The following is a 25,000-nucleotide window of genomic DNA, read 5'->3' as shown; positions in this document are numbered from 1 at the left end:
ATTAGGTAACAGGCAGCAGAGGTTCTGTATATTTATACAATTATTTTATGTATCTGTTGCATGGAGAAATATTATTTGTGCTTCCAGATTGAAAGCTAGTAGAATGGAGAGCTCAAAATGCCCATTCTATTCTAAGAACTAAATGTGACTGCAGAGCTATTGGATTGTAATATTTTATAAATTAATATAGTAGTAGATGTGTGGTGTCGTCTTCTTGCCTAGAAACTATACAGTGTTCCATCTTGTTATGGTTTAAAAGTTTCAAATAAGTAAATGAAGATAGAGGGAGGAAAAGAGTGTATAAAAAGATCTTCTACATTTTCCACAGTATGTATCCAATGAAGTGAGCTGTAGCTCACGAAAGCTTATGCTCAAATAAATTGGTTAGTCTCTAAGGTGCCACAAGTACTCTTTTTCTTTTTGTAGTTAGGAGTGTGGGTTTTATTATAGTGAGTGCCATGTGATGTGTATTCAACTTCTGACTGTAAGATGACTTTTACTTACCGTAGCTATATGTGTGTTGTGTGGTGTTGTGTTTCATTTCTGGGTAGAAGGAAGAAGCTTTCTTTTCTTTCTTCCCCTTTTCCTGAGGCCTTGTTGTAATAGAAGATAATTAAGGTAAAAGCCCTCCATCTTTTCCCTTAACAAAGCACTAGAGACAGTTCCAAACAGGACACTAGTCCATGTTTAATGTATATGGAGCCGGGGTCCATTTTGTCTCTAATGGTATGGTGGGTTTCCATGTAGTGTTGCAAATGAGTTCTGGGACCTGTAGTTTGTCTGAACCACTTAAATAAAGTTTGAAATAAATTTTTGTCTTTTAATTTAACCAAACATGCCATGGCGAGATTGTCAATGGCAGTTAGGCACATTGCTCCTATTGAATGTCAACCTAACTGCCATTGGAAAATCCTTGTTATCACCTTGTCCCCATCCCATCAGTCCGTTTAAAAATACTCTGAAGTATTCAATTACAGTGTTAACGCTAATTTCTCTTCTTTCCCCTCCCTCATCTTATGAAGTCCCAAAATGCTGCTTTTTGGAGATGTAGGAGAAGAGGCTAGCCGGGGATCATTTCTTGCAAGCAAAGTTAGTTTAATTCAAAGCTAAAGGTGTAGCACTCCTTTACATAACTTTTTAAATTGCTCATTAAAGTGTGTAAAACTGCTAGAGAGGCTGGAATTAACTTTTCCCCCCCTAGACTGCAGTGCAATGTCAAGGTCAGTAATATGGCAGAAATATTTCTCAAACGCCTAGAATCCACCAGGATTTCACTTGCACTGACAAATCTTAAATTTTAACCCTGTTACTAAAGATTTACTTAAACTTGTCCCAGGAAGTAGAAGGAGAATATGTGAACTGTGAAGGCATTCAAAGTATTACTAGTCTTTTCTTCCTTAGAAATAGATTCTTTTCTTGCATAGATTTTCTTAAAACAAAAAAGAGAACCAAGTTGTTTTGACTGACATGTTTCAGCCACTTATAGTGAAATTTTGAGGGTATTTCCATCCTAGTCTTTCTCTTTAGTGTTCATCGTAGAGTTAGGTGCTGGAGTTTTCGCTTTTAGGGGGTTTAAATTGTTTGCATACTGTTCATGCTCAATAGGTTAAAAGAAATGATAATTTGGGTTTCTGTGTCTGAATATGAGTTCAGGACATGAGGGCTCCATTGTGCTTTCTGCTATATGGACATGAATCACGATAAATTTACTAAGATCAGTGAATAGGCTTTGTGCGCAAATTCATGATAGTCTGTTTAACTAAAGAGATGCAATGGCACAGCACCAAATAGCAAGAGCAGGACTGTGTCTCTAAAGAGGAAATCTCAAGCACTTTCTGATAAGCTGAGGCAACAGTCATTTTCTCCAGCCGTTCTCCCAAAGCGTTCAAGACGCTCCATATTTTATCTGCTTAGATATTGCAGTTGTCTATTCTCCCAATGTTTTCTGGCTGCTCCAGGCTTCTGTTCTACCTGTCATACAGCTGTTCGGAGCCTCTTCACTCCCTCCTCCTACCATGCACTTCTACCCATTATGGACTTCCTTATTGCTTCTCCTAACTCCTCCCTTCCAATCTGGGTTTCTGTCCTTCCCCCTCCCTTAATATCTGCCCTCTTCTCCGCTTCATTTTTTTCTTTCCTCTGCTATTGGAGACCTCTGCCACCTTCCCTTAGCGTTCCAGCAACTGCCACAACTAATTTTTACCAAAGCTATTAAACCATTTACTAAATAACCCAATGGCTTCCTTAATACTACAGAGCAGTTCATCATGGATTTCAGAACAGTAAATCCAGTAGACTAAATCTAAAATACTCTGGGACTTTTCTTGCTAAATCAAATGCTTTGTACTCATGCGTGCTTGTTCTGTATATACTGCTATATATATATATACAGCTACAAAGAAAACTTGGTCAGTACATACGTTTATTTGAGAGAGAGACTTACATACCTGAAAGATGGAATAGCCTTTAGGAACTCATGTTTCCTGCTGTAGATGATGTTTGCTAATAATTTGGTGCCCTTATAAACATTAAAACCTCTTATTTTACATTTAAAATCTTTTTCTTTCCTTTTTTGGTGGAGAGGTGGCTGAGGATGATAGGAAAAGAGGGAAAGTCTTTTCACTTCTATCATGCATACTAACTATGCACCTTTACAAAAATCCAGATGGATTTCTTCTCCAGAACAGGTTTCAGAGTAGCAGCCGTGGTAGTCTGTATTCGCAAAAAGAAAAGGAGGACTTGTGGCACCTTGGAGACGAACTAGTTTATTTGAGCATAAGCTTTCGTGAGCTACAGCCACTGAATGCATCCGATTAAGTGAGCTGTAGCTCACGAAAGCTTATGCTCAAATAAATTTGTTCTTCTCTAAGGTGCCACAAGTACTCCTTTTCTTTCTCCAGAACAGTAAATAGAGCCAGTTCTGCAGCAATTTGCAGATAAATAATGTATTGCAGCCGGTCAAAGAAGGCTTTGAGTAAATGCTTCTTTATAGGGTCCTATGTTGCAAGTCAGACTATTACTCTGCAAATTCAGGTAACACCACAAAAATGATCTGTGAGATCTTTGATTGCTTGTTACATGTGTTTTGTGTTTGTAGCTCTTTTCCCCACACACCCCAAAAATTTCACAGCATTAGTAATTTTTCGGCTTTATGGTTGCTTGTTGATTAACTGAGATCAGGGTCGAGGGACAATTCTCTGAGCTTTTCTCTACAAACTAAAAGGCCTAATGTAGCTTCGTTTTTCTTTTTCATCCGCAAATAAGCAACACATGAATCTTTAAATCCATATTTTGTTTGTGATGTCAGGGGAAGTCTTCCTACAAAACCAAAAGCCCTTTTGAAACACAAAAGTTGAAATGTTCAAAGAAAGGATTAATCTAATATGAAGGGGGTGCCAATTACAAAAAAAGTGTGTGTTTGGCATTACTTTTGACGTTCAAAAGTAAAGGAATACATTCAATTTGTAGGTAACGAATATAGGGTTTGGTAATGCATCTGGAGTTTAAAGAACATGCAAATAAAAACCTGGATATATGTGAGCACTAGGTTTCCTGATATCTGTATCTGTAATATTCTTTCTAAATTGACTGATGAATATATGTGCATTTTCTTGCTTTTATAAAATATGCTGATTCAGTAGCTTTCGCATTAGAGCAGCATTTGCATATGAGAAATGACACAGTAGTAAGTATGGATGTAACTGTGTGGAATTCACTGATTTCAGTGGGAGTCAAGGGAGTTTAGCAGCTTGCAGAATTAGGCTCTATGATACAGTATCCTATCCTGTTTAGTAACTCCATTACTTTGTCAGTATGGTTTAGTTGGTTGTACTGTTGGCCTTGGCTAAGAAAGTCACATATTTGAGTTCAGCACCAGAAACTGAGCTGATTTCTTCAGTTCATAGCCCCTGGGCCAGCATGTGGAAGAGAGATTGAACAGAGGTCACTTCTGCCAAGCTGTTCTGACTACACGGGGAAGTTAAAAGCCCTGTGACATTATTCATAAAAATAAGCAGTAACACTGCTGTCCTGACCACCAAATTCCCTTTCAATAAAACCAGTTCTGATTTCCAAGAACATGAACTGTTTCTGGTGACTTACAAGCTTTTCTGTTTTCCTAGGAATCGCTCTACCACCAATCTCTTAACTCGTCGTTTTGTAAAGTGTCTGAATACCTTCAATATGAAAGCCACAATATGAAACAAAATTATTTTGACTCTTTCACACCATAGCATTGACTTTATAAAGACTCTGTATATGAAGTGCATAAAACTAGAATATTTCAGAGAGGGAGCAGAAAGATTGTTGTATTCTCTTTGCACTTGTGTTTTTATTTTTGTTTGTTTGTTGTTACAGATATGGCACACAAGCTTTTATTGTGTCAGTCATGTGTACCGTGGTGGTGATAAGAAATCAAGAGAATAGCTCAGGAGTGGCCAACCTGAGCCTGAGAAGAGCCAGAATTTACCAACGTACATTGCCAAAGAGCCACAGTAATACGTCAGCAGCCCCACATCAGCTCCCACCGGCAGCCCCGCCAATCAGTGCCTCCCCATCCCTCCCTGCACCTCCCGATCAGCTGTTTCATGGCATGCAGGAGGCTGGAGGGGTGAGGAGGAACAAGGGCATGGTAGGGGGTCAGGGGAGGGGGCAGGAAAGGGTGGAGTGGGGGCAGGGCCTGTGACAGAGCCAGGGGTTGAGCAGTGAACACCTCCTGGCACATTGTAAAGTTGGCGTCTGTAGCTCCTGCCCCGGAGTCGGTGTCTATACAAGGAGCCGCATATTAACCTCTGAAGAGCCACATGTGGCTCCGGAGCCACAGGTTGGCCACCCCTGGTGTCGCTGATTGCTAGGCCTCTCATGAACAAGACTACATTAATTTTATCTTGCTTTGAGTTGAGTAGCAGAACGGTTTGAAACCGATGATCCATGTAGTCTAGTATCCTGTCCCTAACGGTAGCCAGTAACAGATGCTGCAGAAGTTATAAGAAACCCTATAGGGGGAAATTATGGCATAATCTGCCCACAGAGGAAAATTTTTCGTAACCCTATTGGTTAAATCTTGGTTTATGTCCTGAAGTATGAGGATTTAGAGCTGTAATGTAAATGTGAAGTTCTCATTTTCTATATGAACTTTTGAAAACTATACTTTCCATTACTTCCTCATGGCAATGAGTTCCACACTTGTATTGCAGAAGTGTTTCCTTTTCTTTGTTTTAATTTACCTTTCAGTTTAATTGAATGGCCCCTTATTCTTGATTTCATTGCATTTTTATATAGATTGTGTATTTTTGTTAGTAGCTCAGCACTTCGTTCTTAAATTCCTTCAGAACTCTTGGATATAGCCGTCTGATCATGGTGGTGTGTTGCTGTTTAAAGTATCAGTTTGTTCCAGCACTCTTTTCGGACACCTCCATCTCAGACAATACTTCATCTTTATCAACTGAAAAGAGTAAGAGCAAAATCTTAAACACCCCTTCACCGCTCCCCCATTGAAATTAATAGTTAAACTCACTGACTGCAGTGGACTCAGAATTTCTCCCTAATTCTGGGGTAGGTATCTCCCTAGCATCTTTTGAAGTGAAGGCAGATGCAAAGAAATTTTTCGGTTTCCCTTATCATTAATTGCTCCTTGGTTGTCCAGTGAGCATCAGTTCTCTGGCAAGTTTCCTGCTTCCAATATACTTAAATAATTTATCTATTAATTTTCACTACCATAACTGCTAGCGGAATTATTGCAAAGGAGTCCCTTGAGCTCACAGTAGATACATTTGTTTGGGGAACAGAAATTATTTTGAATGAACTAGCTGAGGAGAAGTAAGTCTGGAACTCAGCAAATAACTCAGAAGTTCTTAGAGATATTGGTGGAAAGAGGGGTTCTGGGCAGAACCAATTCCTAGTTCCATTAGCAGCATCCTCTAACCAGCACTGCTGTGTTGCTTTTGTGATGTTTTATAGACTAGCTTCAAGTTACATAAACATCCACACCAATTATATTTAATATAACCGCTTTAAACTGAATTTCCCACTCTTGAATGACTATATGGTCTAACGACCAGTTTAGATTCAAGCTTGGCCTTGAGACTTCCTTGAATGTAGAGAGCCCTGACTCTATCAACTGCATATGGTAACTTTGTTCACAGAACTTGCATTCTTAAGACAGGATCTGACTGGGACTCCCTGTTCCAGATATAGCTATAGTTAGTTAGCCATCTTTATGGAAATGATGTTCAGAATCTGTAAGGCATGGTTCCTTTGGCATCTTGCTGTTTGTTTGACAGAAGTCTATTTTTAACTTAATGTCGGAGGAGAAATTGCTTGTTCTCAGCATTGGCTACATTACGATAATATATGTGAGAATGTTCCCTACATAGAAAAATATACTGTCCTAACCAATATGGGATAAAGAAACCTTCATTTATGTCATAATAGTAACATATTTACCCTACTTTTTTGTTAATACTACTGATATTGTAGGACTTGCTTTTTTGACTTACATAGGAAAATATATATTTAAACCAGGGATTCTAGGAAGGCCTATTTCTCACACAGTTGTTTGTTGGCTTAGAAAATGGACGCAAACAATTTTCTACAGAAAGCCTGTTGTAGCAGCTATGCACCTCATTTTTAATTTTGTGGTGAAGAGGGAAGAACGCTGCTGCTGTTCAGTAGGGATCTGGTAGGACAGTGGAATAACAGACTCCAGTTTTAAAATAAAACTGAGCCTAGTTATGACTGTCCCATTGCAGCATTTGCTATTTGTGGGGAAGTTTCAGCTATTGGTTCCCAGAGCTAAGCTCACTAGAGCTAGGGCAAGGGCCTTCTCAGTAGCTCCTCATCATGTTAGGAATTTGCTTCCTCAGGCAATTGCTCAGGCCTTGTTTTCACTAGGGGAAAAAAGGTGTGCCTTGTGTTAGCCAACACCTGGTCACCGGAGGTAAATGCCTAATAAAGACAAGGTAGTTTGCAGTTCGAACATGTTCGCTGGCTGAGGTAAACCCCCAGCTTCCCCATAATCTTTACCTTAACCTGTCTACTTGTGTTAAAAGTACAAATTGACTTGTCTTCAATAGGAGTTTACCTCATACTAGTCACCTCATATTAAAACAGCCTTTTTTCCTAGTGAAGGCACTCACACAGAGTGCATCTCTCCACTGGTTGTCTTATACTTATCCAGATGCTGGTATCCCCCTGGAAATTTTTCCCTCGTTAGTGCAGCCTAATTCTATTGAGAATAAAGGTGGAGTGTGCAGAAAATGTGCTCTCTATTTTGGATAAATACTATGGTCTTGATTCTCCACTCCATCTAAGCTGCCCTTGACACAGTGAAAAAGTGGGGAACTTAGGGGAGCTAGTTGCAGCTCCCTAATGCAGGGCTGCCTGGTTCTGGTACAAATTAGGGCTGCATAAGGACAGACGTTCTTTGCATCACTGGAGGACAGGGCGTAGTTCCACTCCAACATGCCTCCTGCCAAGGGAGGCTAGTGTAGTTAGCAGCATGTACTGACAAAGCTCTCATGGACAGAGGAACTTCTCCACTGGTTGTTTCCAACCAGTTTTGTGCATTAAGCACACAGTGGCCTGAGCAAACTGGAGAGTCTGGCTGTCTTTACATTCTGTTAAGGAGCACTCAGATGCTGTGGTTGGTAATGGTGCCTCCTAAATGTTTAATGAAAAATTATTTTTAAATTTACATTCAGATTTTTAGTGATCTGTAATGTCCTGTTGCGACATCATTATGTCATTGGAAAACACTGAAAATTACTTCATTTATGCACTCTGATACAGTATGAAAAGTGACAGCGTGGGAAGCCCGTTGCCTAGTGACAATCCCATAGATGTCTGAAGGAATTTTGTTTGTTCACCTTGCATTGCACTTGTTTCCTTAGCTGCTATTGATCAGTGTAGCACTGACGTCAACTGCCATTTTGATAGCACTCCAAGTCTGTCTCATAATAACATTGCTTGAGTTCGTTCTTTTCCCCCTCCCTTTTGTATTGACAGCAATGAAGATAAACTAAATCAGCTGTCTGTCAAACCCAGACCTGCTGTGTTGAGCTTAGAACTTTTGGGAAGTCCCCTCTATTTCTCTCTTTAAACAGAGCATCTAAAGCTCTGTTTGGACAAACAGAGCATCTAAAGCTCTGTTTTTTTTTGCTGTTGGGTTCTGATATGAGTTGGGCAAGTGTTTCTTCAAATCAGATTCTGATCTTCTTATTGTATATCACTAGGGATAAGACATTATTCATACTTCTGAATAAAAATCATCAATCTAAATAATGCTTCTGATCTCAAAGTGCTTTATTTAAAAAGGCAAAAAAAGTGGCAGGATAGAACCACTTTGGGGCCATGAGTAACTAAGTATTTTTGATATTTTTAATTGGAACAGCTGAACATGATTATGTAATTTGCCTCTGATGGGAGAAAATTGGTGTTTGTCTTGTAGGAAGTGGTCTGTAATCAAAGTGCAGCATTTAATGGTGGATAGAGGAATCTGGTAGCATTAAGTCAGAATAAAGGGGTGTGTGTAAATCTGTCTTGTATGAACATATATTATCCTGAGTCACTGCTTCAGCCAATATGGGGTTCTTGGAACATGCTGGCTGAGGGCAATAGCTGCTTGGGTTCCTCTGCTGCAAAACATATTTTTATATTTAGCTATTTTTATGGCATTGAAGTTGGCAGGTAATCAGCAAACACCTTGGAAGCGGCATCTTGTGTGTGTGTGTGCTGTCTTAAGAAAAATCCAAGATGTCTGTTTGCATCATGCTATTTTGCATTACAATTGTATGTGTGCTTGCTGCTTCCTTTATGCAAGTTTTTAGGTTCTTAATTCTTTTGGTGAAGATCCTTTTGTTTTGGTTTAAATATTTATCCTCTGAATGGCCATATCTAGTTGGTGTTAATGGAGTACGATCTGTGAGCCACTCAGATGTCTGTGTATCTTTCTACAGTATCTCTTTCAGAGGAACAGAGGTTTATTTTCTTGGGTTTGTTTGATTGTTTTTGGTTTGTTTGTTTTTTTAACATCTCTCATTTCCTATGGGTAAGAGGAATTACCAGGTCACTTAATGGGACACAGAATAAATCTTAGACCTAAATCATTTAAATGGTTCTGGATTCTAAAGGTCTATATTTCAAAAATCCAACAACTTGGAAATGAGAAACATTAAAAACAGTCATCACTGTTTATGTATACTTAAGTGTTCTGTGCTTATTATTTTCTGTTTACTTAAGAAAAGCATAAATTAACAAATCCTATTTCCAGAGGTCTGCTAACATTTTTTGCCACATTTACAATGCTAGTACTTAAAAAAAAAAAAAAAAAAAAGAAAACTAAAGTAAATCTTTACTTTTTTTTTTAATACAAAACAAAAGTGCTGTTCCATATATAGGTCTAAAATTCCGTTAGTCGGAGAAGGACAAAATCAGTGTGGAAATAAATCTTTCCAAGCTTAGAGATTAAGAGAATATTATTAAGTTTTAACAGAATATAGTTGTACCACTTCCTGATTGTTAGCTTACCAGCCTCCTTCCCCAGCAAATGCTGGCTCTTTGTGAGCTTTATCTCCTCGAAGTTCAATCTGTTTAGGTTTCAGTGATGTAGAAGAACCAGTGAAGATGCACTGTTCTTGAGCTCTAAATAGTTCTTTGTACTTAAAATCTCAGAGGAGAATGGATCTCAAGAGTGAGTTTTGTGGCAGCTGGTTTTTTACACTCTTAAGGTACAGTTAAAAAGGAGGAGAGGTTGCTGAAATGAAGAACCTTCCCTTGAGAAACTCATAGGATTTGAGCCTCCCTGAAGGAGGATATCCTGAGGGGGAAATAGACAACTAGCAAATTTTACTTAAGATTAAAATGCTTTTATGCAGCGCTTGCATGTATCACAATCAAAGCAACACGTTTTGCCCCATTAACTTTGAACTTTAAATGGCAGTAAATTTTCTTTATTTAAAACAATGCAAATCCATATTTATATAATATAATGTATAATTGTATAATGTATAAGGTATAATTGTAGAGAAACATACTCCCACTCTTGGTTATATGTGAATTAAAGGATTATTCCATATTTCCCCAGTTTTTCTAATGCCTGAAATGCAGTAGTCTGGGCCTGTGTATTTAGTATATAAACTATCTAGAAAGCTTAAATCTAAGGTATAATTTGTAGTCTTCACCTCCCCCACTATTTAAGAGTGAGTAAGACCCCAAAGGAACATACCGTGCTGTCTGTGGCAGATGGTTGTATGGCCATTAGAGCTTTCTAATTTCCTGGCAAGAGGAAGTGTTACAGCTGGTGGCAGAAGAAGAGAAGAAACGGTATTCATAATCTTGGTGTTCATATTTAGGTATCTCCAGTGCTCTGAAAGAGAGATTTCTCATTTTATTGTTTTTTGAATTGATTTAGTCTGTATAATTTCAAAGAGTGATGTTTGATTTTTTTCACACACAAGCTGGGGCAAGCCAAAAACAATTAACCCCGGAAGTAAAGAGAGATGGACCCAAAATTCTCTGGTCAATTCGTCCAATTGTCTTGCTACAAGAGTTTATTGAGCTTAGAGAAGAAGGCATGTGAGAAAACAGAAACTTTCCACGTACCTATGGGTTTCCCTCACCCTATACTGCCTCATCCTGCAATGTCAGAAAATGCAAGCTGAAGTGGAGAGGTTCTGTGACTGAGAGAATTTACAAGTTGCAGGAGAAGGATCCTGGATGCCCCAGAGGGCTCTGCCCAAGCACAAAAATCTCTCCAGAGTCGTGAGGGCTCCAAGGCAGGGAAATGCATGTGTCTTTATTATTTAGCATAGATCTGTGCATGTCTCATGCTACTAAGTAAAGAGTAATGATGTCTTAGAATCTTCTGCAAAGTCTGGCTTGCTTTCACTGTCACATACCCCTGAAGATGTAAACTGTAAACCAGAAGGCTCAAAATGCATAAATACAATCTGCTTCTGAGATGATGGGAATGGAGCAGAAAATTCCCCCCACCACATTTCTGGTCCTTTCCATTCCAGTACAATTGCTGAAAATCTAGATCTCCATTAACTCTTTCCCCTTCCGTGTGTGGTATTTTAAAAAAACAAGTCACCTTGTGGAGTCTGCATTAATATGATCGAAAATCATGATCAAATACTATATCATATGTATATTTAAATTCTCCTTAATAATAGCGTGGGCCTTGTTAATCAATATTGATGTTTGAACTATGAAGTGATGGTGCCCAGGATTCAAAAATGTGATGCTATGCCTGGATTTGCTTAACCTTTTAGACAGTGGAAGTTTGAATTTCCCATCACACAAAGAATTGATATTTACTAATTGTCATAATAACGTGTCTATCATATTTTCAGTGTTTGTCTTTATTTTTACAGTGCCCCACACACCTTGGTTTGGGGAAGAGGCACTTAGAACATTACGTACAATTTCTTGTAGTCTTATTAATGGATATATACACTAGCCACTGCTTTCACCAAGTGGTTAGTACTGGAAACTGTTCTGGAGGTAATGATTGGTATGGCACTTCTCTAATCTGTTTCATGCTACATATTGCAGCTTGCATTATAAAATAATAATTTGCATTTTAAATATTGAGTGTATGACAAGACAAACAAATGGGTCCCAAATCTTGATTTATAACCTGAAATATGTTGTTCGTCATGAACTGTCAGAAGGAACCGATTTCAGAACAAAGGCACACAGCATCTAAACGTTTGACATTTTTTGAAAGGTGGAAAACTAACCAACATGGATCCAAGATAGCAGGCCATCAGTCATGTTTTTTAGTTCCTTTGGCAGCATCTTTGTAAAGATTGAGTTTTTTAAGGGCTGGTCCTTTTGAGTTCAAGGTGCGTTGGGTGTGTTTTTGTCCCTTGAGTTAAAGGAAATGGGATTTGTAGTTTAGGGCCCTAAGCAACAATCCCAGTGCATAGAGCTTTCCCTCCCCAATTTCCTCATGCCCATGTCAGTTCTTTCGTACTAGAGAAATAAACTACAACTGCACTTTTCCACAACTAACCAGATGCTATCACCTTTTTACACTGCCTGCCCCCATAACACTTTAAGTCTTAAAGATTGACTCCTGATTGGGGGAGGGGGAAATCAGTAAACTTGTATTTTTTTTCTTTATAATGTATTTAAAAATCTTTTAAAGAAAACTTTTTGGTTGTATTAGAATTTCTGGTGTTCTCTACACTGTTTTTCCTGAAAGATTTGGTGAATGATTGGAGAACTAGCATTATTTATAACATCACAGATATGAAGGAGGAGAAGCCTGCTTAATTGAGAAGGGGAAGTTATTTTTATTCAGATTGTTTAAAACTCTCTGGGCTCTTAAAATAGGTATTTACCTCAAACACCAAAAGAATATTGGAAGAAAATCCATAATTATCTTAGCACGTTCCTTTAGCTAGGGTTGAGACCTCCCAACCAATCCCCTTTCCTCTCCTCCAGAGACATCAAGCAAATGCAGGGAGAACAAGACTTGAAACCTGATTTTGAGGATGGAGGGAAGATAAAACAACATACAAGCCACCCTTACTCACAAAAGCAAAAAAGGCACAAAGCCAATAACTTTTCCTTTGCAGTTCACTTTTAAGCCTTGGGTCTGTATGATGAAGCATCAGTACTAGCCAACCACAGGAATCAGAAGGGTTTACATACATGGTGAAGATCTTTCTTGTTTTACAGACCGATAGAATTCTGACGTATTCTGTGTAATCTAGGATTTCTTGTTACCCCATGTCAATTACAAAGTACAGATTTCAAATTTAAGTGCACAATGCTTACCAGTTATGAAGGTAAAAAAACAGCACTTTTCTATTTTGATGAACACAGCAGGCAGTTATTCTGGGATTTTTCATACTAGAATTGACACCTTTTTAACCACTAATGTTAATTTTTAACCAAGTTTGGAAGGCTGGGGAGAAGCCAAAGAAACGGGGAAGAAGGCGAAGGTAGAACCAACATTTGAAAAGCGTAAAAGGGATGATCCAAGGAACTATAGACCAGTTAACTTAATATCTATCCTGAGCAAAATAATGGGACAGTTAGTTCAGGATTCTTATCAACAAAGAATTAGAAGCTAAAAACATAATCAGTGGTTTCACAGAATGTAGGTCTTGCCAAGCAAACCTATTTTCTTTTTCTGACAATATTATAGGTCTAGTTGATAAAGGCTATGTTTGCTACAGTTAAAATTTTTCCAAGGAATTTGATGAAGTACTACATGAGATTTTGATTTAAAAACTTGCATTTTATATAACTAACCGGGCACACATTACATGGATTAAAAGCAGGCACACTGGCAGATCTCACAATGTAGTTGTTAAGGGGAAGGCATCAATAAGCAGGGTTGTTTCTAGCAGGGTCTCGCAGGGACTCGTTCTTGGTCCAGTGCTATTTAATATTTTATCAGCAATCTAGATGGTAATGTAAACTCTCTGCTTGTAAAGTTTGCAGATGATACAAAGACTGGTGGGATAGTAAATAATGAGGAGGAAAGGTTGCTGTTAACTATCTGAATTGCCGGCTAAATGGTCACAATTCAACAAATTGTATTTTAATACAGCCAGATGCAAGGTAATGCACCTGGGAACCAAGAACGCAGACTATACCTACAGAATGGGAGGACTGTCTTGGAAAAGCAGTGACGCGGAGAAAGACTTAGGGGTCATTGTAGATAATTGTCTCACTATGAGTTCTCAGTGCAATGTTATGGCAAAAAGGGTTAATGTAATCCTTGGATGTTTAAAAAGAGGAATGTCATGCAGAAGTAGGAAAGTGATCTTGCTGCCATACATAGCATTGGTAAGACTGCTAGTAGAGTACTGTGTTCATTTCTAGTGTCCACATTTCAAGAGGGATGTGGAAATACTAGAAAGAGGTCAAAGGAAGGCCACAATGATTCAGGAGCTATAAAACAAGCCTTCCAATATGAGCCTTAAGTCACTCAACTTAATCATCTTATCAAAGAGAGGGTTGAGAGGTGACTTGATTAATGTCTATAGATATTTATACATGGAAAAGATATCTGGTCGTGGGAGATCCTTCAATCTAGCTAAAAGCATAACAAGATCCAGTTGCTGGAAAATGAAAGTAGACAAATTCAACCTTTGAAATAAGATGCAGTTTTGTAGCAGTGAGGATAATACGAACATTGGGGCAACTTACCTGAGCAGACAGTGGACTCCCCTTTGGTTGGAGTCTTTAAGTCAAGCTTAGAAATATAGCTGAAAGGTGTGTCCCACATGACATTCTTATAAGCAAACTAGGGAAAGGTGGTCTAGAAATGAAATTACTATACGGTGGATGCACAACTGGTTGAAAGGCCGTACTTAAAGAATAGTTATGAATGGTTCGCTTGTCCAAATGGGAGGCTGAATCTAGTGAGGTCCCACAGGTGTCAGTCCTGGGTCTGGTAATATCCAATATTTTCATTAATGACTTGGAGCATGGAGTGGAGAGTCCACTTATAGAATTTGCAGATGACACTGTGGCTTTCCCCAGGGTACAATCTGGCCTGTTGAACAGCTGTATCCCCTCAAGTCTCCAACATGGGGTGCCTTTTAAACTGTTTCACTGTAAAAGTAGTCTCACTCCTGGCCAGCTCACACACAACCTCCAGAATGTAAATTACCGCATGTTATATTGTATGAGTACTATAGCCAGCCAGCCACCCACCCATTAATTATAATTAATTACAGAGCAACACCAGCAAATTCCCAGTCCCAGACTTATCTCCAGAATTGAGCGTCTTGTACTGCCGAGCTCTTTCCTTCTGGACAAAACAAGTTCATAGAAAGTCTGTCATTTCATTAATAGAAATGATGTGCACAAATCTTGTTATCCCAAATGAAGTTCCCAAATACTTCAAAACAAACACACTGGTTTAGATAAAACAAGTTTATTAACTACAGAAAGATTTTAAGTGATTACAAGTAATGAAGCATAAAATTCAGAATTGGTTACAAAGAAATAAAGATAAAATGTAAATTTAATACCTAATTTAACAAGCTAAGTGAATTCAGAGCAAATTGTTTCTCTCACCACATGCTCTTGCAGTCTTACTGGTTGGATGCCTTTCAACCAGGACCCCTCCCCCAGTCCAGTGCTCCTTTCCTTGTCCTTCAGGCCTTGTGGATGCTGTGGGCAGAGAGAAAGGGAGAAGAGATAACATGTGGAGTTTCTCCCCTTTCTGAGAGCAAATCTCTTCTTTGAGATTCATCTCCACCTGAGGTTCAGGCGATAGAAAATCTGTTTGCACAGGAACCTCCACCTGTTCCATTGCCAAGATGTAAATTTCTCAGTCACAACCTTCCTCCTGCCAAAGAATGGCCTTCACCAGGTGACAGTCCATTTGATTTTGTTGACACTTGGCTGAGGTGTTGCTAGCATTTTGTCTCCACGACATAGTTTGAAGCTGTTTCCCCAGACTAGAAATGTATCTTATACAGTATAATTTTATAACTTTCCATAAAATGGTGCCACACATTTTACCAGGACAATAATTATCAGCAAATTATGAGTTTTCAAATGATACCTCAGAAGGCATACTTTGTATGAAATATGTCATAGTCTTGTAAAAAGGATGAATGTGAGGGTATAGACGGTCACCGACACCAAGCTGGGAGGAGTTACAAGCACATTAGAGATCAGGGTTAAAATTCAAAACAACCTTGATACGCTGGTGAATTGGTGTGAAGTCAAGAAGATGAAATTCATTGAAGAAAAGTACAAAGTACTTCACTTAGGAAGCAAAAATCAAATGCAAAACTACAAAATGGTAAATAACTGGCTAGATGGTAGTACTGCTGAAAAGGATCTGGTGATTATAGAGGATCAAAAATTGAATATGGGTCAATAATGTAATGCAGCTGCAAAAAAGGCAAATGTTATTCTCGAATGTATTAACAGGAGTGTTGAATGTAAGACATGGGAGGTAATTGTCCTGCTCTACTTGGTACTGGTGAGGCCTCAGCTGGAATACTGTGCCCAGTTATGGGTGCCACACATTAGGAAAGATGTGGACAAACTGGAGAGTGTCTAGAGAGCCACAAAAATGGTAAAAGATTAGAAAACCTGACTTATGAAGAAAGGTTAAAAACTGGGCTTGTTTAGTCTTGAGAAAAGACTGAGGGGGAACCTGATAAATCTTCTAATATGTTAAGATTTGTTGTAAAGAGGATTATGATCAATTGTTCTTCTTGTCCACTGAAGGTAGGACAGGAAGTAATAGGATTAGTCCGCAGCAAGGGAGATTTAGGTTAAATATTAGGAAAATCTTTCTAGCTATAAGGGTAGTTAAGCTTTGCAATAGGCTTCCAAGGGATATTGTGGAATCATAGGAGTTTTTTAGAAACAGGTTGGACAAACATCTGTCAGGGATGGTCTAGATGTCCTTGGTCCTGCCACAGTGCAGGGGGCTGGACTTGATGGCTTCTCAAGGTCCCTTCAAGCCATATGTTTGTATGATTCTGTATGCTTTAATGGTGCTTCTAGGACAAATTCTATGGCCTTGTTCATGTGTGGGGTCAGGCTGGTTGGTTGTGGTGGTCCCTTCTGGCTTTGGAGTGTCTGAATCAGTGAATACACCTGTTTCTTCCCTTCTTTCATGGGCCATGGAGGAAAGAAGTAGCTCAGCATTGCCCTCAACCTGTTCATAACTGTTGCAGCTCTGCATTAAGATAATGACTACAGTCAAAGCTTCATGGCATACGTTAATCATCTGTAGTGGTCAGGAAGGATTTTTTTCCCCCAATGCACAATTGGCCAGGTGTATTCTAGGGTTTGATTTTTTTTTCTGTTGTCTTCCTCTGAAGCATAAAGGACAATGGAGAACATTCTGATCTTCAGTAAAGTTTTCTCTGCATCACATTGTGGTAGTACCTGTAGCAACTCTGCTTTCTTTTAAGTCCCATGTATGATCTGTTGTGATTAGCAACAGATCACGGGCATTTGTATATACTTATTTCCTTTTTTTCTCCTTATCCTTTTGTTTCATTTTTCTCATTCTTTATCTTTTTAGATATTGTATACTGTATATCCCTTTCATAAGCAATTTAAATATAACTTGTACCAGATGAGTGAGAGTTTGGAAAAATAACTACTTTCTTGACATCACTTCATTGTTGCATGGATTAAAACTAAGAGAAAGTGCTTACTTTTCTCATTCCAAGCTTTAAATGATTCTGTTAGTTTTGGAAACTCAGTCAGTATTTAAAAGCAGCATGAAGATGTGTTGGTGAATATTTCTGTTAACTTACGCAGTAAGAGTTGCTACAGGTACAGTAATTAATTGGTGGATGTGGGGGTATTAAATCAGTTTGTCAAGAATAGGTAAGGGACATTCATTTTAAAGGTACAATATGGAAGAAAAACAAAAATATTAATACTTTCACATGAATAACTTTATCTAAAGTTTTATGACTGATCATTGCTGATGATTTATAGAAATTAAAAATGGGAACCAAGTTTGGGTCCATAATGAGGGATAATGATGAGCTGTATTCCTAACACTCCCCCTTGAATATATTATTTTACTTCTTAAAGGCAAGAGGTATTTCTCTGAAGTGGTCTTTGTATTAAAAAAAGAAAAAGGATGATAGCTTAAAAAAAAATCCAAAAGTATACTGTAAATAAAATGACAGGTTTCAGAGAAGCAGCCGTGTTAGTCTGTATTCGCAAAAAGAAAAGGAGTACTTGTGGCACCTTCGAGACTAAATTGGTTAGTCTCTAAGGTGCCACAAGTACTCCTTTTCTTTTTGTAAATAAAATGTAAAAAAAAAAAACCCTATTTTTTACCTCACCTGTGACTTATTCTCCAATACACTACCATTGTGGTTATAACTTCACAGTTTGGTACAGGCTGGGGCATAGCAATAGGATAGGGGAATTGTTTTTGTACTAAATACTCCTCTGCCTCTTGTTTGAGTCATTCAACTCATAATGCTGCATTTATTTCATTTTTAACAAATTTTTGCAGGATTATGGGCACTAGCAGTCAAATTATGCTGATATATTTTTGGGATCCACCAGTTACGAACTAATGAGATCCTTGTACTTTAAAGACTGTGTTAATTTTATTAGGTGCCAGCAATGAAGGTTAGACTTTGATTCCGTAAGTGCTTTTCCATCCTGTTTTATCCCATTTCATTGATAGTTGATGAAGTTGTAAAAGCTCCTATGATTTTTCTATCTCCAAAATCTTTGCTCTCTGCAGTGCCAAAAAATCTGGGCTAAGTGTCTAGGCTAAGTTGACCACAACCAGCTAACACATTTTAAAGTGACACTGTTTGTGTCTATATTTGGATCTCCGATAGTGTAACTTGACAAATATTTTTAAAATCATCCCACTTCTTGCATGTACCCTTGCTGTCATTCACTCTCAATAGGACTATCGTAGAACCGACAAATCAATTGAAATTGAGTGAAAATTATAGCGTTGTCTTTAATCTATCCAGTATATTTGAGTATTGAGTAGTCTCTCTGCTACTAAGGGACATCTCATTAAGGAGAGATGGAGATCCTAGCATGGCAGGGGAAAAGGGGGAATGTCTGCAATCACGATATGGTAATTAGCCTTGAGCAAATGAAATACTTGAGGATCATATCCTAAAAAGGGGGTTAGAGCAAGATGGCCTTGCTGACTGATACGAATACTTCTTACTGGGGACCCATGGTTAAGTGGTTCCTGGTGAAAGGCTGGCTTTGGGTCTTTGGTTAACCTTACCAAAAAATGGCACCAAAAAGCTTGAGGTGAGACCGTTTGAGAGGGGAGGAATGCGGAGGAGAGGTTGGGTTGGGAGGAGGGGATGTGTTTGTTTCCCTTCTGAGCTCAAGTACTATCACAACTAATATTGTAGTACAGTCTCTCTTTCCTGGTCAGTTGCAAAAAAGTACAACCCAGATGTAGCTGGTACCGATGGAACTTGTATGGGTACAGTTCTTAATCCTGTTAAGGGCATGAAGATAAATGAATAAATTCCTCATCAAGTTGTTAAAGTGGGGTAGGGGAAATGAAAAATGTACATTACACTTATTCTAAACTTGTCTGAGAAAGGTCACTAATTATAAACTGAGCTTGAAAATTTTAAAGCCCTTTCAGGTGTGCTAATAAAAGATAGTGTCTCTCACTCCCTCGAAATTGAGGTCTTTAAAGAACGTGTAAAAATACTGATTTGCATGTTTGGGGGTTAATTGAGAGGCAAATGGAGAATCTCTACTAGAAAGTCTTGCTGCTGGTTTAAAAACTACATTGGATGTAAAATTTATGCCTCAAAGTATTGTAACATTTTTCCATATTCCTGAGAAACACCAAAGAAGTGGGTGAAATTCCTTATTTCTGATGTTAATGAAGACTGTATTTTTCCTCTGACTTTGATAGGGTTTTTCCTATACCAAATGAGTCGGAAAGAGTTCAGTGTTTTGGGTACAGAATAAGTGGGATTCTTTAGCAAACTACAGCTAAGAGGTTGCATGACTTCCCAGATACTGCACACGCCATTTAGGCTCAGAGAAAAAGACTGAAGATCAAATTTGTTGTTTTTTTTTTTAATATATATATATATATATATATAGCATCTTGGGACTGGACATCGTTATTTCATTTCCTTCCAAAAATTGAATCTTCAAAGGTCAAAAATTTGCTATGATAGTTAATTTTGACTAAATAGTACAGTGAACAACCTATGGAATTCATAATCCATGAGTCATTCACGTCAGAAACCCAAAAGTTCTCTTATCTGATCAGGAAACTGAATCCTAGTGCATGGCCTATGTGTTCAATCCAAACCGTTCAGATTTGAATGTTGAGCAACCAATATCTTACTGTCAAGCTGCAGACCAATAACTACTTTGTGAATTTCAAATAAAATTTGAATCTCTCCATACAGTTTGTGAACAGGGAGAAGAAAAGCAGTGAAATTGATCAAGTAAATTATTTACTATGAATTATTTACTCAGCTCTTTTCATTACCATGCAAATTGTAATGGCTTGTTTACAAGCCGCCTACTTGTTAGGTAGTTTAACTAAAGAACTCTCATACACATCCTTTTGTCCAAAATAGTTCAAGCTTGTTGACCTTCAGGTCATGCTGCAAGGCTATCCATTTATGTTAACTTGTAGGGAGACAGGAGCTTGATGGGGGTGGTTGTTTATGGGGCTAGGTAGTTAAGGGATGTTAACTGTTGGCTTTCTTATATCAGCTCTGGCAAACTTGATATAAGATGTTAAAGTGTTGATAGTGAGTTTTCACTTTTTTTTTTTTAAATGATAATTCCTAGGGAGCAACCGAGATCGAGGACCCCTTGTGTTAGGCACTATCCACAAATGGAGTAATAGTCCCTGTCCAAAGAGCTTAGTATCTAAATGGACAACACCAACAATGGGTGAGGGTGAAGAGGTACAACCTGTAAGCAGAGTAAACAGACTGATTGATGGTTTGCAAATGTCATGTTAGATCCTTGACTATTTGTGATTTGTTTTTGTATTTATTTTTGCTGTAGTAAGTCTCTAGCCTTTTTACTCGCTGCGATTGATGTTAGCATCTAACCTGATCACTTAGAAGGCTATTCAATGAAAAAACAACTTTTTTCTCCCTCTGAAAGGCTTGTGAGGGGAGATTGGGGTGGAAGTGTCCCCCAACAATCTTTGTAAGCCTCTCAGAGGCTAGAGATTGGCAGCTGTCAAACCTGTCAAATGAATGTTTACCAAAACTTAGCAGTTGTCAGGGGAAATCAAGAGCAAGGGAAGGAGTCTTCTCTCACTGACCATCCCTACATAGCGCTTGGGGATTTTTCCCTTCCTGATTTACTGACCACCACACCTCTTGCCAGCCATGTTTCTCCCCACTTATTTTTTTTAAGTCATGCTTACTGTGTTTTCCAAGGATCTGTGCAGGACTGAACCCTGAGAAGGGGTTACTGACAGCAGCTTGTTCTCTGCATGACACAGTCACACTTCTGTGGCCTGGAGTGTGTGGCATGTATTTTCTAGTACTGGCAAACTGTCTTCTGACACTGTCCCCACTCCGATTGCAAGTTTTATACCGTTTCTGAACCGCCTTTAAGTGAAAATCTAGCTTATTTTCATTCAGAAATGTCCATTCTGGGTTGTAATCAATGCTTGTTGAGGACCAATCCCACAAACACTGTTCCCCTGTATAATGGAACAAGTTGATCGTGATAAAGGAAATTCCTAAATGGTTGTCCAAGTACTGGGATGCGTGTGTAAAATAAATAAATAAATAATCGCTGACATTGATGAAGAGGGGATGTTGAGCACAGTTAGAGCTGCTTCTGGAAATACTGTCAACCACACTTACCTCAGCATTACAGTAAATGTTGTGCACCTTCTGAATAAAATATCAGCTTCCTATTAAAGCAGAATTGCTTTAATATTAGTGTTTTGTTTTAATCTTCTTTCTCTTCCAGTTTGAACGGCATGACCCTGTGAATGGGCGGATCACTGAGCGTCAGTTTGGTGGCATGCTGCTGGCCTATAGTGGAGTGCAGTCAAAGAAGCTCACTCTCATGCTGAAGCAACTCAGGAAACATTTTCAAGAAGGAGAGGTTAGTGATTTCAGGCAGCAAAAGAGAAATTTTAAGACTTTCTGATGCATGCATCCACAGTGCTTTGCACTGTGAAATGAAGTCTAAAATGTGAATAAACTTGTAGAATGAATCATTTCAGTGCTGATACTTCCATTGGCTTTTACCTGTCCAAAATATATATCAGTAGTTAAATAATGCTTGAGAACTGAATACATCACGGGCTGGAGTCAACAAAAAAATGGCCATTTCATATTTTGCTCTGAAATTATAGATCTAAGCTGTGGGCTGGCACAGACTGGGCTTATCATAAAATGAATATGCTCCGACTCCTGAAAAAAAGCACCTGACCCTCTAAAACCTATTCAGGCCCAAAGAGCCACATTGACTTCAGTTAATCAACAAATCACCAGAAGTAAGGCATCAAAAAATACATATGTCTAGTGATCAATATCTGGTTGTGTGTACAATGACAGACTGCTTTACACATTTTAAAATGAGTGCATTGCAATTGTGGGTGTAGAAATACTTAACATTAATTTAAAAAAACACGCTTTCTGGAGAAAGCCCCCACACGTTTAACCTGAACAAACTGAAGACTTATATCTAACAGTTGACTTGACCTTGGGTTAATTGTGCAGTATGATTGGGTAGTTTATCATTTTATTATGAATTTATGAGAAAAATGTGTTACGGGAATTAGACTCAAAATTTGTAGGGGGAAAAGGTTGCAGTCCCTGCAGAAGTTAATTCAGGGAACGAGACCTTGAAATAAAACACTTAAACCTAAAGGACATCTTTAATATGATAATGAAAGTATGGGGTGCTAAATTACAGTAGTGTTAGAATTTCATGTCTGCTTCTATAGAGATTGACAGTGCTCCTTTTTTATTAAGTAGTTTGTGAACATTGCAATTAACCAAAACAGGAACTAATGAAAGACTTCTGCTTCTGTGTTTAGTAGGCCTGACTGTTGTAGAACCACTTCCTTTTAGCAGCAGAACTGTCATCTATTTCTTAATTTCGTTAATCCATTTTGTGATGCAAAATATATTAAGAAATACTGGACCAGATTCTGACCAACCTTAAGATCCCGTTACGCTGCTCCTTAAAGCTGCTTTAAATGGATTCCACTGGTATGAAGGAATCCTCAGTTGGCATAAATCCAGCATGGCCAACCCTATCTCAGTGCCTCCTGCACCTAGCATAGGGGGTGTGTTGGAAGAACTAGGGTATTTTGAGGAGCCAAAGCACAGTGTATTCAAGCAGTTCTTTCTGGTGTAATGGCCCTTGGGTAGCATTCAGAGCCAGTGAAAACTAAAGCAGCCACTAGGTTCCTCTAACTTGTTTCAGGGGCAGCTGACAATTTACAACATTATGTTTTATATTGTTAGTGCTAACTTCTGCATCTGTCATGTTTTGGATATTATGAAAGAAGCAATCTGATTATTACGTATGCATATCAGGGTTAATTTGTCAGTTTGCGTTCCTTGAAATTGTACATTAATCAAAGGTTAAAAAATACACATGGAAATCTCCTTCGTGAGTCAATAAATCATAATTCAAGTTGTCACAGAGCACGTCACTCGCCACCAGACTGGCACCTCCTCCTAGTCATTCTAGGGATTAGCTCAAGGCTGACGCTCCCATCTGTAATCTGTACACCATCACTCCTTCTCCGCAGTCCAGTAGTAACCCCTCTCACAGCATCCGAAACTGCAGTGTCCTCTTTGTGGCACGGCCCTATCTGTGTTCCCTCCCCCTTTCGAGGGAGTTTAGCTCCTAGTCCAGCCACCTCCCCGGGGCGACTGCAGTTAATTATCCTGCCACTTCCCCAGCATGGGGGAGGGTGTTTCCCAGGCCTGTCCACTACTGTCACTGCATTTCTCTTGGCCACTTACCCGTGGCCACAACACCTTCCTAATCTCAGCAACCCATCCGGAGCTCCTTCTATTCTCACCAGGCTGCTTCCTGCATGGCTCTGTCCAAGGTGCTAAAGGGTTACAGCCTACTCCAGACAGTCCTCCCTCCTCAATCTCTAGGCAGCTACTGACCCTGCTCTGCCCAGAGGCTCTTTTTATGGACTTGCCAGGTCCTGACTGGCCACTCCTCACAGACCCTCTCCTATTGGCCGCTTTTCATGCGGCCTCCCCAGGTGTATTAACCTTTTACTAGCCATGGTGGGGCAGACACCCCATCACACAAGTATTTTAGAACTGTGCTAGTAGAGGCCAGTGAGGCCTAAAATACTTTCATGTCAGCCACATGCTCCAAAGGTTTTGCAAAGGTCATACTTCCCTGATATCCCAAGAGGGGTCCTGCTCATGCCAGGTAAAAACTTCCTTTAAGACTTCACTCTTTCTCCATGGACTTTATTTGAGTTTTCACAGAAGTTGAGTTCTACAAGCATAACATGCAAAGCTTGGCATATTCAAGCACCATTGATAAAATGCAGGCTTCAGTAAAGTTGCAAGCTAAATCTGGACCCTGGTTTTAGAATTGTATAAGCACAAACCCACCCTTTTTTCTCCACATTAATGAAAACTCAGAAAATTCCCAGACACACATCTTCATTGAGATGTAGCCATGTTTGAGAATACATTTCTCTTTAAAGCACAAATAGAATGTATAGTTAAAAGTAAACACTAGAAGCTTGGGAAATTCTCCATGTAGAGTTGGGTGACATCCTCAGCCCTGTCTACAGTAGTAGTGGCAGACCTGCACTGGCGGTAGTGCAGTGGGGGAAGACTTCCTAAAATATGTTAGTGTAGATGTAGCCTTAAATGCAAACTACTGGCATCCATTTAGGGAGAACTTAAGTTGTGTGCGAGGATCTCTAGCCTCGAGGTGAACGTGGGTAGGGACATGAGGACAGAGTTCCATTTGGAGTTGGATGTTCTCGTAACACTGTTTTTAAAGGTCTGCATATTTGTAATTTTATCTGAAAGCTTTTGGTTCAGGAATAACAATTTATAGATGCATAAAGTTTGGGTGTGTGACTAGCAGAAAATACCAACTCCTAATGTCTCATTTTCCAATTTGCTGTAACGTTTTCTGTAACTAGTTTTGATGTATGGTAGCTAACAATAGCCAAGGATGCTGAGAGATTAACTGGAGGGACCTGATTTTTTTATCAGCATCCGATTGTTTCTTCACCGGATAAAGAAAAAAACTCTTAACCTGATAGAGAGGGACATGTTTATGTCCAGATTCTAGGGGTAACACTCCTGCCAGGCTGTTTTTGTGGTTATAGTTGTTAGCCAGATTTATAACCACCCTTTTTATCTCGAAGGAAGGAGGAATTCAGAATTTTAAACTTGTAAGAGAAAAGCAATAGATGATTTCCAAGTCTGGAGAAGGATGAAAAGCTGAAAGTTTTTAATTACAGCAATAGCAAATAAAGGCAAATAATAAAGAGTTTTTTGGGGAAGAGCTAAAGGATGTGGGGGTGCCA

General features: G+C 38.9%; 1 protein-coding gene across 2 annotated transcripts in view; it reads left to right on the top strand.

Annotated features, from left to right (window-relative positions):
* The window catches only part of MICU1 (mitochondrial calcium uptake 1), a 214,036-nt gene that overhangs the window by 149,859 nt on the left and 39,177 nt on the right, over nt 1–25,000 (top strand). For both annotated transcript variants that reach the window (XM_084634526.1, XM_084634527.1), the window contains one exon: nt 21,430–21,567. In XM_084634526.1, coding sequence (XP_084490652.1) covers nt 21,430–21,567 — 138 coding nt within the window. The remainder of the gene's footprint in view (nt 1–21,429; nt 21,568–25,000) is intronic.

This window comes from Lepidochelys olivacea, assembly GCF_965140295.1.
Source record: "Lepidochelys olivacea isolate rLepOli2 genome assembly, chromosome: 7".
NCBI classification, from domain to species: domain Eukaryota; kingdom Metazoa; phylum Chordata; order Testudines; family Cheloniidae; genus Lepidochelys; species Lepidochelys olivacea.
This window is presented reverse-complemented; position numbering and strand designations above follow the sequence as displayed.